We start from the raw sequence: 15,890 nt of genomic DNA, 5'->3' as shown, positions 1-15,890 counted from the left end.
AGGTAAGGATTATACTGTTGGGCTGATAGTGAACAACATTTTCTAAAGAGATTTAGGAACCTAAATCCCTTTGAAAGTCAATGGGATTTAGGATCCAAAATCACTGATCTGCTTTTGAAAATTTTCCCCACTGTGAAATGCAATCTTTCACCTCTCCATCACTCATTTATTGCTTGCCCTGTTCACTAGTGACATGTTACAGGTGCCAGCTGTTCTGTGTAATGAGTCAATGATTTCAGCCCTCTTCTCAGTGGGAAAGTGTCCAAAACCATGACCCCTGACTCGCATGCTTGTTTTCAGTCTGACAGAGAGGCTAAGGATCAAATAGGCCTGAGGACTGAAGTACCTTCTTACCCCACCAGAAATACATTGCAGGGCTGCGGCGGGAGGGGAAGCTGCTACTGCTTGTGCTGTGGATAAACTATGGGCTTCTAGGGCTTTCTGTCTGGCACCTTGGAGCAAGACAGATTCTGGGGTTAGAGCATCTCATTATAAGTGACTGCATATATAACACCGACAGACCCCAGTCTTTGGTGGGCAGGATCAAACCTGGGATTTCTGGAGCTAAATGCATGAGCCTCTACTGCAGTGGTCCCCAACCTTTCAGTGTGGCAGGCACCGGACGACTAGCCGCCGAGGAGCATGGCCGCTGGACAAGCAGCTGCTGAAATGCCACCAAGAAGCGGTAACGCCAAGAAGCACTGCCGCCGAAATGCCGAGAAGCAGTGTCATCGAGAGGCGTTGCCGCCAAAATGCCGCCGAGAAGAAGCGGCATTTCGGCGGCAACGCTTCTTGATGTTGCCACTTCTCGGAGGCATTTTGGCAGCTGCTTGTCCAGCGGCTGCGCTCCTCAGTGGCGGGGTGCTCCCTTGGCACCACGGGCACTGCTCTACTGCATGAGCTAAAAGCCACATAGCTCTTAGCTAAGGCTGTGGCAGAGTCATTAATCTCTAAGTGATCTCAGTCAGTGCAACTAGAGGGCAGAGCTGTGACAAGGAATTTTTGCACTCGAGGCAAGGGTCGGCTCCAGGCTCTTCAGCGGCAGGTCTTTGAGTCTCTGTCAGAGGGAAGGACCTGACACTGAATTGCCGCCGCTGCTTCATTTATTCTTCGGCGATGAGACTCAGGGACCCACCACTGAGTTGCCGCCGAAGCAGCGGCAGCAGTAGAGCTGCCGCCGATTGCGGTAGAGCTGCGCCCCAGGCAAGTGCCTCATTTGCCTCGCCCTTGTTACAGCACTGCTAGAGGGGACCGAACACCATACCCAGGAGGTGTGTGGGTTACACTTCCTGTACACTTTTGATTTGCCTTTTCACAAACTGAATGTCCTGCACAGGAGGGACCCTGGCAAATGAGTTCCTGACAGAAGAAGAGCTGTATATTCGCTGGCTGCAGCTTGTGACGTTCCTTCCTGTGATGTCCTTCAGCACTCCGCCATGGGTCTGCTGTGATGACTGGGTACGTACTCTCCACATACTACATCAGCACGTGCTCCCTGATGCACACAGGACAGCTAAACCACCCTGTAGCACCTTTCATCCAAAGATCACAACAGAGTTTTATAAGGCCCCCGTGAAGCCGGTATTACCATCTCCTTTTTACAGGTGAATAAGCTGAAGCACAGAGATGTTTAAGGCCAAAAGGTTCAGAATTTGGGTCCCTAAAATCTAAACCCATGTGTTCTAAATGGCAGAGTTTTAAAAAAAAGAAATCATTAATGCAAGCTTCCTCGCACCACCCTACCCTCCCGACACAATTTGAAGAAGTGATTTTCATTTCTGTTCAGTGTTTCTAAATTGGAAACATTAAGTAATCCCAAAGTAACTGGAACAAATAACAATCTTTAAAAGTCAGGCTCCTAAATCCATAGATTCTTAACAAGTGTGGGTGGGTTTTCAATAATGCTGAGCCCCTTCAGCTCCCACTGAAATCAACAAACCTGGGCTCTGTCAGATCAGTGAAGGAAGTGACTTCCAGGACAAGTGCTCTTCAGTGTGAACACCCTGCTTCTGGAATCCCAGATGTTTATATCTGTTGGCTCAAGTGTTGGCTCAAACGTTTCAGCTGTTCTAGAAAGCTGGGGCACTTCCTGTAATATAGTTCCTCTGGCTAAACTTGCTCAACAGGGGAGCAAGCTGCTTTCTGCCCCAGCTGTTGTTTCTGAGAGGTTCTCAAGAGCAGTTCAGTATACGACACATTGCAGTTAACCAGTCTAGAAATCATAAAGATATGAACAACAAAGTAAGGTCCGTGTTTGAGAGAATGCCTTACCCGAAGGAGATAATGCCTTTTGGGCTACCAGTGCCACCTGAGATTCCAGGAGCAATTGGGCAACCTAAATCACCATCAATTTGTTCTGTAGTGTTTGTCAAAGTGGTGAATACCCCTGAACAGTAGGAAGCAAACCACACCTACTGGACTCACAAGGTCCTTTTCCCAATCTACAGGCACTGCTTTCTTGTCTGGGTTAAGCTTTAGCCAGATTACTCTCATCCAACCCTCAATAACAACAAAGCAGTGAGAAGTGACACTCCCCACCACCCAGGTCTGATGAAAGTGATACCTAGAGCTGTGTACTATCAACATACTGATGGCACCATTGCCTATGAAGTCATGCTATCTCTCCCAGCAGTCCACATACACATAGAAGAAGAGTGGTGCTAGAACAGAACACTGCAGAGCTGCTCTCCAGACTTTTCTTGAAGCAAATAAGTGCCTGGGAGAGAATGCACTTCTAGTGCTCCCCAGTTTAGGAGAGAGGTGCATCACCCCTGAAGCACTGACTTTCCACCAGGATGATTGCACTTCAAGGGAACACACTGCTGAACATTCAGAAGCAGAAATGACAGTCAGAGAAACAGGGTGTCCATCTGTATACCACATCTCCCTGTTGCTTCTGAAAAAGCAAGTAACTAGAATAGAAACAAGCAGGCTGATCTCAGACCTGGAGCTGAGGTAGACTATAAGGGGGGCAATGATTTGTGAAAATTCAGGCTGGGAGAATGAGTGCTTAAATCACACCCTCTACACTAGTAGCAGAAGGGTTAATCATTTATGAGTTAGAAGAGATGAATCCAGAAGGGATATTACCAATATACTCAGCTCCTAGTGGAGTTCATAACTACAGCTATTATCAGTCTATCACAGCTGTTTGCACATGATTGTCTGCTGTGTCTATTGATCATTCTTCTAGGATTTACTGTGTCTGCTTTTCTGGGCAACTACTCTTTTCCTCCAGGAATACATAAGTAGGCTTAAAAGTCTCATTTGTCTGCGCTTATATTGCCATCTATTAAGTGAGAGAACATGCTGAATTCTTCTCCTCAGGTACTGAATCTTACTAGGCAATACATACAAAGGCATCAAGATTTTGTTGTCCCGCTCATTGTAAAATTCAGCAAGGAATGGCTCTCCTGGGGGTATCCCATCTTCCGGCCGCTGTGGTGGCTCAGCCCTAATGACCCAGTCACCTTCACCATAGATGACGAATACCTCATTGGAGACGAGGTAAGACACATAGAGATTTGGGTACTAATTACACGCAGCAACGTTTAAGATTATGATTAAGGCCAGGTACCCCCTGATGCCCGCACTTCACTCCCGACCCATCTTCGTTAAATGCTCCAGATGAAATGGCATTCCTGGGTTAGAAACATAGGAACTGATCCAAAGCCCAGTGAAGTCAATGGAAAGAATCCCGTTGACTTTAATGCGCTTTGGATTAGGCTGATAGACATTAAAGAGGGAAAAGACCAATTAAGTCATTGGCACTTATCCAAACCTGGAGGCTCAATGGAAGATTTTCCCCTATATTCTCTTGCGCTTTTTTTGGTCTAATTTGAAATGGCTCTAGAGAGTGAGCTTCCAACACATCCCTGGGGAGGCTCTTCCACTGGCTTTTAGTGCCAGTTGTTTCCTGATTGTCAACCTGATTTTTTTCTTCTGAGTTTCATTCCATTACTCCTAGTTATGGCCCCTTTGCCCACTCTAAACAACACTTTTCCTTCTTGACATTTATATTGTCCAAATACTTGTACTCATGATCAGATCCCAGATTGTTATCTCTTCACCAAGCTAAGCATAGTTAGCTTTTAAAATCTTTCCTCATAAGTCAGAGGCTTCAGCGTCTTCATCATTTTTGTGGCACTTCTCTGAATTCCCTCCAATTGCCCTACCTTTGGAGAGCTTGGCAAAGACTACACAAGAATAATTTTGATTTATGGCATGTTCTCTGAAGTCTCCTCTAACTCCTGCAGCATCAGTATTTCACTATTGTGTTTACAACGCTTTGGCAAAGTAGCTGCCACTTATTGCACTGGTACAAAAGACAGAAATTTCCAGCTGTCTGAAGAGCAATTTATAAACTTCATTCATCTCCTCTGCCCATTCATTTTCCTTAATGACCCCTACCAGTCCACTTGTGGAAAATCATTGGTTTGTTATTGTAGGATCCTCTATACATGTGCACTGGGTTGGTTGTGAGCACTAACAGAGGCCCTCCTGGTTGATTTGGAAGCAGGGCTGTGTGCTTGCTTATTGTTACAGGCTTTCTCTGAAGCACTGAGCTATGGGCATCTGGTTTATTATTGTAAGGTTGGTTGGGTGTTTATTGACTCTTCTAATTTTGATGAAGAGCTGAGACTTTACAAAAAAAGATAGAAACTTGGAAATCAAAATAAATATTAGGTGCAATGTTGGCCACTGGATGATGCCCTGATATCTATGTATGTTTCCGTTACTGAAAAGAGAGCACACAGGGTTGCAGTTTATAATGCATTTCTTGATTACTCATAGAAGATTCAGTTGTTTGTTTAACCGATTACTTTTTTTCTGCCAATTTTTCTGTTTTATTTCCTTGCCAAAGGCAGATGAGAGGCTAAAAGCTGAGAGCCAGGAATTCCTAAAATCAGATTCCAAACCTGTCACTGACTTTCTATAGTCTTGGGCAAGTCACAGAACCTTTGTTTCAGTTTCCCCATTTGTAAAGTGGGGTAAATAATAATAATATTCAGACATTTCGGTGGCATTATTTAACATTTTTGAAAATGAAAAGCACGGAGTCAATTTTCAGCTAATCAAAATGTCGAAAAATTTCAGTTTGGGTTGAATGAAACATTTTGTTGTGGCAAAAACAAATTTTTTTTTTATATTTTTAGTAAAAATTAGACAAAACTTTGAAGCAAAAAATGTTTAGAAATGAAAGCATAGAAACATTTTGATTTAAAAAAAATTTTTTTTGCAGCCAAAACAATTCAGTCAAACCCATGAATTCATGAAACATTGTAGCCAAATATGCATTTTTCACTGGAAAAGAGGCATTCGCTAAAAATTTTTGCCCAAGTAGGGTCATGATGTGAAGGAAAACTGAGATTGCCTGGTGTATAAACATAGGCTGAGGTCAGTGCCCTGATGAAAGCACTAAAGCCTGTAGATAAACAGACTGGTGAACATGCTTGAGGCTATTTTTGACCCCCTAATTGCTCATATATTGAGGAATTATTCATACTATCTGAGCTAGAATATTTTAAATTACAATCCTCTAGATCCATAAGGCAATTTCATGTTAAGTGAATGTTACCAGTTACCATTTAACAAGATAGTTGCACCACATTAAAGAGCAATTAACATTCTTATTCATTTTCCAGTAGAGTTTCAAACTCAGTTGATGATACACCTCTACCCCAATATAACACGGTCCCCAGGAGACAACAAAATCTCACCTCGTTATAGGTGAGACCGTGTTATATCAAACTTGTTTTGCCCCCCCCTTCCTTGTTCCCTGACCTCCCCCTCCAGAGACGGCCATCCTTAATCACCCCCAGGACCCCACCCATTACCCAACCCCCTGTCCCCTGACTGCTCTGACCCCTATCCACACACACACACACCCACACCCCAACAGGCACTCACCGGCAGTGGTGGGAACGGGAGCAGCCTGGCCCCAGTCCGTGGCATACTGCTTCCCGCCGTCAGTGAGTGTGGGGAGGTTGGGGAAAGGATGCCCCCTTACACTCACCTGAGGCGGGAAGCGGAGCGACACAGCCCCAGCCCACTCCTCTTTCCTTGCCCCGTCCCAGCTGTGTCGCTGGGGAAAGGTCCCGCACTCTCCTGCGGCAGGAAGTGGAGCGCCACAGCTGGGAGCTGGTGGAGGGGAGCTGGCTGGGGCTGGGTTGCTCCACTTCCCGCCATCGGTGAGTGCGGGGAGGTTGGGGAAAGGACGCCTCCCGCACTCACCTGCGGTGGGAAGTGAAGCACTGTGGCTGGGAGGTGGTGGAGCGGAGTGGGCTGGGGCCGGGCTGCTCCACTTCCACCGCTGCTGGTGAGTGCAGGGGGATCCCTTTCCCCAAGCCCCCTCCCCCAAGTGACGCAGCTGGGGCTGGGGTGAGGGAAGTGGAGCAGGCTGCTCCTGGCCCCTCGCTAATCCTCCAGGCCACCCTGGGACTGTGGGGCCCCCAAAAGTGCCCTCCCACAGCTCCTGCCTCCTAGACCCCGGGGGGGGAAGAGTTCCTGACCGCCCCCAAGACCCTCTACCCCTTATCGAACCCCTCAGCGCCAGCCTGGCCCAGCACTCCTAACACTGCTGCTCAGAGCAGCGTGTCAGAGCTTTACTGCATTGTATGTGAACCCATGTTATATCGGGGTAAAGATGTACCTAATTAAGTTGCCTGGAGCTTTTTTTATTTGTTCAGATAGAGATTAATTTAAATGTCTAAATATTTTTGTGAATTTGGAATATTCACACATTGATCTTGGCTTTTATAGCTTTGAGTTTATTGACTATCTGCCTCCGCAGATTTCTCTCTTTCATTGCATTAAGCCTCACTAAGTGTTCACTTAGCATATACATGGTGAGAAATCTAGTTATGGCCTTATTAAATCTAAAATGTATGCTCAAAGAGCAATTGATGACTCATTTAAAACTTCGAAAAACTTCTTTCTAATATATATCTGCTTTGATATTATATATCTTCTTTATCTCTTCTCTAACTCTTGATTACTAGAAAAAGTGCATAAAAACCAAGGACCATGGTGCTTTAAGATTTCATTTGCAGTTTATTCCCTGAAGTCATAATCTTCTGTTTGGGACATCACGTTCATTTCCACAGCAGTGCATAGTGATGTTACAAACAGAGAATGATGATTTCAGTTTCAAAACCAATCCAAAATACACCACCTTGTGTCAGTTCCTTGATAAAGTTTTGCCAAAAGTAGCTTTGATTTGAGGTTTTTAAGATAGGCAGTGGACATTTCAAAGCCTGATTTTTAGAAGTGAATTTCATTCTGGAGACTATCAGTCATCTGGGTCTTTTCAGAAGTGACTAAAGATTTGGGGTGCTTTGGTTTTGGATGCCTAGCTTGTAGCCTGATCTATGAATTTTGTTTTAATTATATTGATTACTTAAGAATTCCCAGGTATCACTCTGAGGTTCGACAGGTTCTTGTCCCAAGATTGGGCCCAGTATTATTAAAATTACTGTTCATTTGGGAACCCTGATGTCCACAGCTGCAACACTCATGCTTTAGGAACCTTCTGTCTTTGTAATAGTTTATGAATACATTTAGCAAAGTCACAAGCATGCTAATCCAGCAAGATAGATGGAGATATAGAGAATGTACATCTGAACAGACATATACTCACACCATCCCTTGCAGGGCAACCTGAAATGTTGACCATTATCTTCCTTACCACCATCACCTTCCTCCTCCTCCTCACTAGTGGCCATCATCCTGGCACCTCCCAAGGGCTATTTCTCTCACTCCCTCTGCACACAGGCTGGGATACAACCTTTATAATATCATAGAATGTCAGGGTTGGAAGGGACCTCAGGAGGTCCTCTAGTTCAACCCCCTGCTCAAAGCAGGACCAATCCCCAACTAAATTGCCCCCTCAAGGATTGAGATCACAACCTTTGGTTTAGCAGACTAATGCTCAAACCACTAAGCTATCCCTCCCCCCAAACATACTGTGCTGACACCACTATGCCTAATGCATATTCAATAGGGGTTTCTCCCCTCTTCCTTATTTGTATTTCCTTGCCCTACTAATGTTGGGGTGCCCTTCTCCTATAGGTTAGTATATTAATGATCTCAAATTATTATCATATATGTCAGTTTGTTGCCATGATGGCCCTCTTGTGGTTAGACATCTGCAGATGTTCCTATCCTAAAATATCCAAAAGCTGATGTTAGCTCATCTTCCTGTGGTTGCTGGTGTCATTATATACAAACTTCCCCCTTAAACACTCTATTCCCAGTTCCCCAAAACTTAGGAGTGACCATTGGGCCATTTATTTGTGCCAAAATTCATAGGCCTCAAGCCTTATGCTAACTGCTGGAGCCAGTGTCTCACAGGATACAGGCCTGTAGGTTCCTTGCATTACTGCTAAACCTGAGACACCTTAAAGTGGCCCAAGGCTCAGAAAGTATTGGGCATCCATCCAGAGATGAATTAAGGCAATATGGGACTCTAGGCACACCAGGACATGCAATCCATTGTACCTCTGCCCCTTAGGGTTGCCAACTTTCTACTCACACTAAACTGAACATCTTTGCCCCGCCCCATCCTTCTTCAGAAGCCCCGTCCATGCTCTGCCCCTTTTCTGAGGCCCTGCCCCCACTCAATCCATCCTCCACCCCCCTGCCATCACTCGCTCTCCCCACCCTCACTCACTCATTTTCACCAGGCTGGTTCATGGGGTTGGGATGCGGGAGGAGGTAAAGGCTCTGGCTGAGGGTGTGGGCTCTGGGCTGGGGGTGCGGGTTCCAGGGTGGGGCCAGAAATGAGGGGTTCAGGGTGCAGGGGGGGATGAGAGTGTTGGCAAGGGGGTGCGGGCTCTGATGTGGGGCTGGTGATGAGGGTTTTGGGGTGCAGGAGGGTGCTCTGAGCTGGGACCAAGGGGTTCGGAGTGTGGGAGGGGGCTCTGGACTAGGGCAGGGGATTCAGGGGCAAGGGTGTGTGAGGGATCTGGCTGGGGGTGCAGACTCTGAGGTAGGGCTTGGGATGAGGGGTTTGGGGTTCGGAGGGTGTTCGACTGGGACTGAGGTGGGAGGTGAATCAGAGCTGGGGCAGGGGGTTGAAGTGCGGGGAGTGAGGGCTCTGGGTTGGGGAACCTTTTTTCTGTCACAGGCCATTGACCCATAGAAAAAAATCAATCATAGGCCATGGGGGCACAGTGGGGTGCTGAGACTCAAGGCTTTCCCTCATAGTGAGACGAGCCGGCACAGCAGCTCCAGACCCATGGGGGGAGCAAGACTCAGAGCTTCCCTCTGCAATGGGGCAAGCCAGCGTTCACAACTCGTGCCCCATGTTAGGGTTCCACAGGCCAGATTAAATTAACCATGGGCAGGCCCCAGGTTCCCCACTCCCGCTACGCGAAGGAGCTGAAGTGGGGAACATGCTGGCTGCTTCCCAGGAGCCACGCGGAGTCCAGCACTGTCAACCAGCGAGTCAACGGCCTAGTCGGCAGTGCTGAGTGGAGCCCCCAGGACCCCTTTTCAACTGGTGTTCTGGTCCAAAACTGGACACCTGGTCGCCCTACAGCCCCTGCACCATAGTGGAGGCTGGTGGCAGAGGCCCCTCCCATCCCAGAGAGTCACTGCAGCAAAATGGGACTCGCACGCCCCCCCCAAGGAGCAGCAGGGATTACTTCTTCCCTCTGAAGTGGCAGCAGGGTGCCCCTCAGCACTTAACCTAGCAGCTGAAATGTATCTGCTTGGGTGGGTGGGCCAGGCCTACTCCACTTTTCTCCTGCCACCTCACACAAACAGAGTCTTCTGCTGGGGTGGTGTTGGCAGGGACCATCAGGACATTGGACCTCAGACTTCACACTCCTTTGAGATGCATAGGGCAGTTCACATCTCTGAGTCATTATTTCAGGCTCTCTGCAGACTCCGGCAGACATCACTAGGGACGATTTTCAAGTTTTCAAGTTTTCTGTTACAACCATAAGGGCTAGAGATTTTTTTTTAAAAAAAGTTCAGACTCTGAAGTCATCACATGACTCCAGGAGTTGGGACTCTATGTGTGGCCCTATCATGCTTATGCCTTAATCCAGCCCAGTTTCCCCTCTGAAAATCACATCCTTTCAAGAGGTCTCAAGCTGAGCACTCAAAATATCACTAGTCTTTTTTAAAAATCTTGGCCTCAGATACTAGCATTTGAACCTGCAGTTAACTGTTGGCACAAGTAATTTGGGTTAGATAAGTGTGTTTGCCAAAATTGAGACTATTTTTAAAATCAGGCTCTGTGTGTGCACACGCATGCATGTGGGTCATGTTCAAGTGATGATACAGGATAATGTATGTCAGAGATGAGCAATTTTAGCGTGTGTGATGGAGCAAACTCTTTAAGTATAGCAAGTACATTTCTGTGTCTTTTGATAGGCTTGTGGCAAGCATTCTTTATCCCTCGTCTCCTGCACTCGCACAGCTGCAACTTGGGATAGCTCTCATTTTGCCTATCCCTAATGTAGCTCCTACATGGTTTTCTGCTTCTGATTTAAGGCTCAGTACTATGAGATAATTCCTATACCATGTGCTTTGTCTGCTCTCCAAAGCTAGTAGTCCCAGTATTTTCAGTCTGTCCTCATATGGAGAGCTCTCCATTCATCTAACTATTTTCATTGCCTTGTCCTTTTCATCCTTTGGATATATCACCCTAGCAACACTGACAAAGGCACTTTGACCGTGAACCAGTCGCAGGTTGCTGCACAAGTAGAACTGCCTAAAAACTGATTTTTTCCCTTAATCTCCACTCCATTTGGGGGAGATTTCTCTATCTTTGGCAGGACAAACCACAAGTTGCTCAGCATGGCCACATTCCATCTTTTAGCTTTACTTTTTCTACTTATGACACAAAGAATCAACCCCGCAGCTGCAATCTTTGCCCCATGCACATATTCTTGTTCCCTCTCAGTTTACCTCTGGCCAGAGGTGTAGCGAGCGCCCTCCATACCCTCCGACCGGAGGGGGCCCCGCAAGGAAGGGGGCCCCTAAAAGTGGCAAAAAAATGTAAGGTATAACTAGGTAAGTGACATTTATTGACGCTATTGCACAATCCATGTCGGTTTTACTGACAAAACCGTGAAGTCATTATGATACATCATAATGCTATTGGCTACATCAGTTGTCTGTCGGTCAGTTTCGAATTTTAGTTGGACCCATTCAAAGAATGCGTATTTGCGTTCATAATGGCGGTCGGCGGATAAATGTTATTAATTTAGTTGTTTAGTTTTTTATCGTTTCCAACGCAGAAGCGTGCTTTGTGATGTCTAAGAGAATGTATAAGAGCGGAGCTAGTAAACGAAAGGCAGCAAAAGATGCCGAGAAGGAACTTGAGAAAATTCCAAAGTTGTCAAAGTATTTTGCGCTGCAATCCAACGTACAGGTACAGGCACATGAAACGGACAGCGCTAGCAGCGACGAATCGTATCCAGAAGTATCCAGGAGTGCTTCAAGTGAGGTCGGAGGTGAAGCCAGTTGTTCTACCAAACAAACTGTGACAGATATTCCAGCTGCTGCTGGGAAAGAAGTATCTGAATCTGAACCACTGATTGATGATCCAGGAGATTGGCCGTCTATAATATCGGACAGGCAAGTGTGTGACATTGTTGCACGTGGCCCACCGCAGCAGAATGAAAGTTACGAATTTCTATTTAACGAGGAAAGACGGAGGTTCACAAGTACTCATTTCTGTCGAACCATGGCAAATGGCGAGAAAATAAGACGTTCATGGTTAATGTACTCAGTTCAGAAAGATGCCATTTTTTGTTTTTGTTGTAAATTATTTGGCACTGGCGACATACTGCTACGTCGTGGAACATCTGCTTGGAAAGCACTGTCAAAAAGACTTCAGCAGCATGAAACAGGCAAAGGTCATCAAGACTGTATGGTGAAATGGTTTGACCTTCGGTCAGGCATAGTAAACTATACATCTATTGACCAACTCGAATTGCAGGCTTTTCTGAAAGAAAGAGATTTCTGGAGAAATGTTGTCAAACGCATGGTTGATGTCGTTATTTTCTTATCCGAAAGAAACTTGGCATTTCTAGGAAGTAATGAAAAGCTCGGCGATCCTTTGAATGGCAACTTTTTGGGACTGTTTGAATTGCTTGCAAAGTATGATACTGTCCTCAGCGAACTTTTACAGAGGATTAAGAAGGCAGAAACACATGTTCAGTACCTCAGTCCACAGATCCAAAATGAGCTGATTCAGCTTGTTGCCAGTAACATTCAAGAGGCCAACATAGCGCAGCTTAAAAAAGCAAAATATTATTCAGTTATTTTGGACTGTACTCCCTGACGTGTCACATGAAGAACACATGTCTGTGGTGTTATGCTTTGTTGAATGCAACTGATGAAGATGGTGTCAATATTCATGAAGTGTTTGTTGATTTTCTTAATGTTCATGATACAACTGGCGAGGGCTTATTGGAAGCGTTTCTTGAAAAGGCAAACAACTTAGGAATAGACATTGCTGACATGAGAGGCCAAGCTTATGATAACGGCGCAAATATGAGAGGAAAGAATAAAGGAGTTCAAGCCTGCATGCTAGAAATAAATGACCGTGCCTTGTATGTACCATGTGGAGCTCACAGTTGGAATCTTGAGATCTCAGACACGGCAAAGTCATCGAAATATGCCGTTGACTTTTTCGGTCTGATTAACAGAATATACGTTATCTTTTCTTCTTCACCTTCACGTTGGGATATACTTCAAGAACATATGCCAATATCTGTTAAAGGGTTATCAGACACTCGTTGGGAGTCGAGAATTGATGCTGTGAAGCCATTGCTTTATCACCTTGAAGAATTGTGCAATGCTTTGTCATCTTTGCGAGAATATGCGCTCGAAAAGCAAGATGGCAATACAGCAACAGAAGCCGGTGCGCTTTTAGACCATGTTACTACGTGGCCTTTTGTTCTGACTGTGTACACGTGGTACGATATACTATTTCATGTCAATAAAACCAGCAAATTAATTCAGTCACCAGATGTGTCAATTGATGTACTGCAGGCAGAAGTCGGTGCTACAATGAAGTTTTTGGAAGACTATCGAAATACAGGATATAACTCTGTGGTCACAAATGCATGTGAAATAGCAGAGCATATGGGTATTGAGCAGGTGTTTCCAGAAACCAGGGTGCGACGTAAGAAGAGAATGTTTGATTACGAATGTGCTGATGATTTAAGTCGTCTTTCTGCCGAAGAAAAATTCAAATCGCAGCTCTTTCTTGTTCTCATTGATCAGGCCATATCTTCTGTTTCGTCGCGATTTGACCAACTCGTGGAGTGGTATAAGTTGTTTGGATTTCTGTACAACGCTAACAGCCTGAAGCAGTGTCACAGAGAAAACGAACTGGAGAATCACAGCAAAAATTTTGAAAGAAAAATGGGAGACATTGATGCCAACTAACTCATAATGGAATTGAATCGTTTTATTTATGTCATCGAGAAAGAGAGAGGACTTGTCACAGCAAACAATTTTTTAACGTACATATACAAGAACAGCCTTCAGGAGATATATCCAAATCTTTGCATTTGCATCAGAATTCTTCTGACCACACCAGTTACTGTCGCTGGTGCTGAAAGGAGCTTCAGCAGAATGAAACTGATCAAGAATATCCTGCGCTCAACCATGACAGATGACAGGCTTTCTGCGCTTGCAGTTATCTCAATCGAAAACAAGATTGCCAGATCTCTGGACTATGACGCCTTGATTAACCAATTTGCGGAGAACAAGGCTCGAAAGAAGAGCTTTGCGTAAATACGGAATATATGTACACTGTAGGCCTATGTATACATAATACGAACCCTGTGTTTTGTATAAAATAAATACCGCATTCCAGTTCCTGCATTGTAAGGGGTCCCGGACATATGTTCGGAGGGGGCCACATTTTTGTTGCTACGGCCCTGCCTCTGGCTGTGACTAGCCTGTGAGGCATAAGACTTTGCCTCCTTGGCAGAGTCAGACACAAACCATAATGCCAGATTCGTAAGTGCGTCAGTTTTCAGCTCAAGTTTTTCCTCTATAATGGGCCAAAATTGAACACTGAATCCAATTCCCTTTGACATCAGATTTTGAATCTACACTAGATCATTTGAGGAAGAATGATCTTGTGGTTAAGCTTCTGCACCAGTATTCAGGTGACCTGGTTCAGTTCCTAGCTCTGCAACAGACTTCTTGTGTGGCCTTGGGCAAGTCCCCATGTCTTTTTCCGTGCCTCTATAGGTAAAATGATGATGAATCCTTTTTCCCACCTTTTTCTGCCTTGTCTATTTGTTTAGGCCTTTCTAGCCTGTCCCTATCCTACCTATCATTTCCCATTCAGTATTAAGACATAGACTCCTGCCTCCAATTGGCCCCGTTGCCCACTTGTTAAATTTTCAAACAAATTCCTTTGTGCTTTCTCCCGTGCTGCCCCTCACGCTTGGGAGGCATTCCCCATAGACATTCCCAAAGCTACTTCATTATCCACTTTCAAATTCTTCCTTAAATCTCTCCTTTCTCATGATGCCTCCAAAAAAAATGTGACAATGGTTGGGCTGCTGATGTGCTGAGACCGCTGCCTCAATATTGTCTCACTTTACTCCCCCATCTGTCTTTATCTGTCCGTCATCTCATGTCTTATGCTTAGATTGTAAACTTCTTGGGGCAGAGGCTGTCTTTTGTGTTTTATGCCTGTACAGCACCTAGCACAATGGTGCCCTAGTCCATGACTAGGTCTCCAAGGCACTATGGCAATACAAATAGTAACTAACAATAATATTTAGATTGTCTATTTTTCAGGGCAGGGACTCTCTCACTATGTGTGTGTGCAGCATCTTGCACAATGGGGCCCTCATTTTGATTGGGACTTCCAGGCCCTACGGTAATAGATATAATTAACAAGGAGTGGATCCAGGACTTTGGTTTGAAGAGCGCCACCTCTTCTCCCCCTACAAATCTCCCCTCTCCCATTCTGGGTGGGGAAATTTCAGTATGCAAGATCAAAGCCCAGAAGACAGCTTTAAAAAACCAGAGGGGTTGCCATGTTAGTCTGGATTTGTAAAAGCAGCAAAGAGTCCTGTGGCACCTTATAGACTAACAGACGTATTGGAGCATGAGCTTTCGTGGGTGAATACCCACTTCGTCGGATGCATGTAGTGGAAATGAGTGAATACCCACTTCGTCGGATGCATGTAGTGGAAATGGGTGAAGTGGGTATTCACTCATTTCCACTACATGCATCCGACGAAGTGGGTATTCACCCACGAAAGCTCATGCTCCAATACGTCTGTTAGTCTATAAGGTGCCACAGGACTCTTTGCTGCTTTAAAAAATGGCAGTCTTTGGAGAGCCAGATGTTTCCACATGTGGCCTTCCACCCATAGGCACCCTGTCCAGCCCATTCCTTTGGTCCCAGGTTCACTGATGCCCTACTGAGTTGTCCAGCAACAACCTTAAAGCCTCAGCTGCTACTGATTCAGAGTTAGTTTCAACAAATGGATTGCTACTGAACATATTGGCACTCACTGTGCCACAGGACAGAGTGATTGTGTCCAGGTTAGGGCTTCATCCGTCCTGCCAGGCGTGCTGGGCTGCACCTGCGCAATGGAACTCTCTGCTTTGGCAGACATGTCGAGCTACATCTGGCAATACCACTCACTGTGCACCAGCACCTTCTCGGTATACCTGGGAGACACCTGCACTGGTCAGTGTGTTGAGATGCATTTGGGTGACAATATCCACAACGCTGCCAAATGTGCAGGGCTAGCTCTGGCAAAGTTGCCTGCTGTGCCAACTGGAGAGGCCAAGCTGCTTTTGAGCAATGCCACCCACTTTTCTACCAGATCTATTGGATTCATTTGGCTGATGGCACCTCATGGACATGTCTGCCTCTGGGTGATGCC

General features: G+C 45.7%; 1 protein-coding gene across 5 annotated transcripts in view; it reads left to right on the top strand.

The window, feature by feature from the left end:
- Nucleotides 1–15,890, top strand: part of LOC115650573 (SITS-binding protein-like) — a 76,615-nt gene that overhangs the window by 52,303 nt on the left and 8,422 nt on the right. For 4 of the 5 annotated variants that reach the window (XM_030560739.1, XM_030560737.1, XM_030560738.1 and 1 more), the window contains 2 exons: nt 1,337–1,458; nt 3,328–3,507. In XM_030560739.1, coding sequence (XP_030416599.1) covers nt 1,337–1,458; nt 3,328–3,507 — 302 coding nt within the window. The remainder of the gene's footprint in view (nt 1–1,336; nt 1,459–3,327; nt 3,508–15,890) is intronic. The other variant, XM_030560740.1, reaches the window with a different exon arrangement.

This window comes from Gopherus evgoodei, chromosome 4 (genome assembly GCF_007399415.2).
Source record: "Gopherus evgoodei ecotype Sinaloan lineage chromosome 4, rGopEvg1_v1.p, whole genome shotgun sequence".
Classification (NCBI taxonomy): Eukaryota; Metazoa; Chordata; order Testudines; family Testudinidae; genus Gopherus; species Gopherus evgoodei.
The sequence above is the reverse complement of the archived record's forward strand: the minus strand, read 5'-3'. Positions and strand labels throughout refer to the sequence as shown.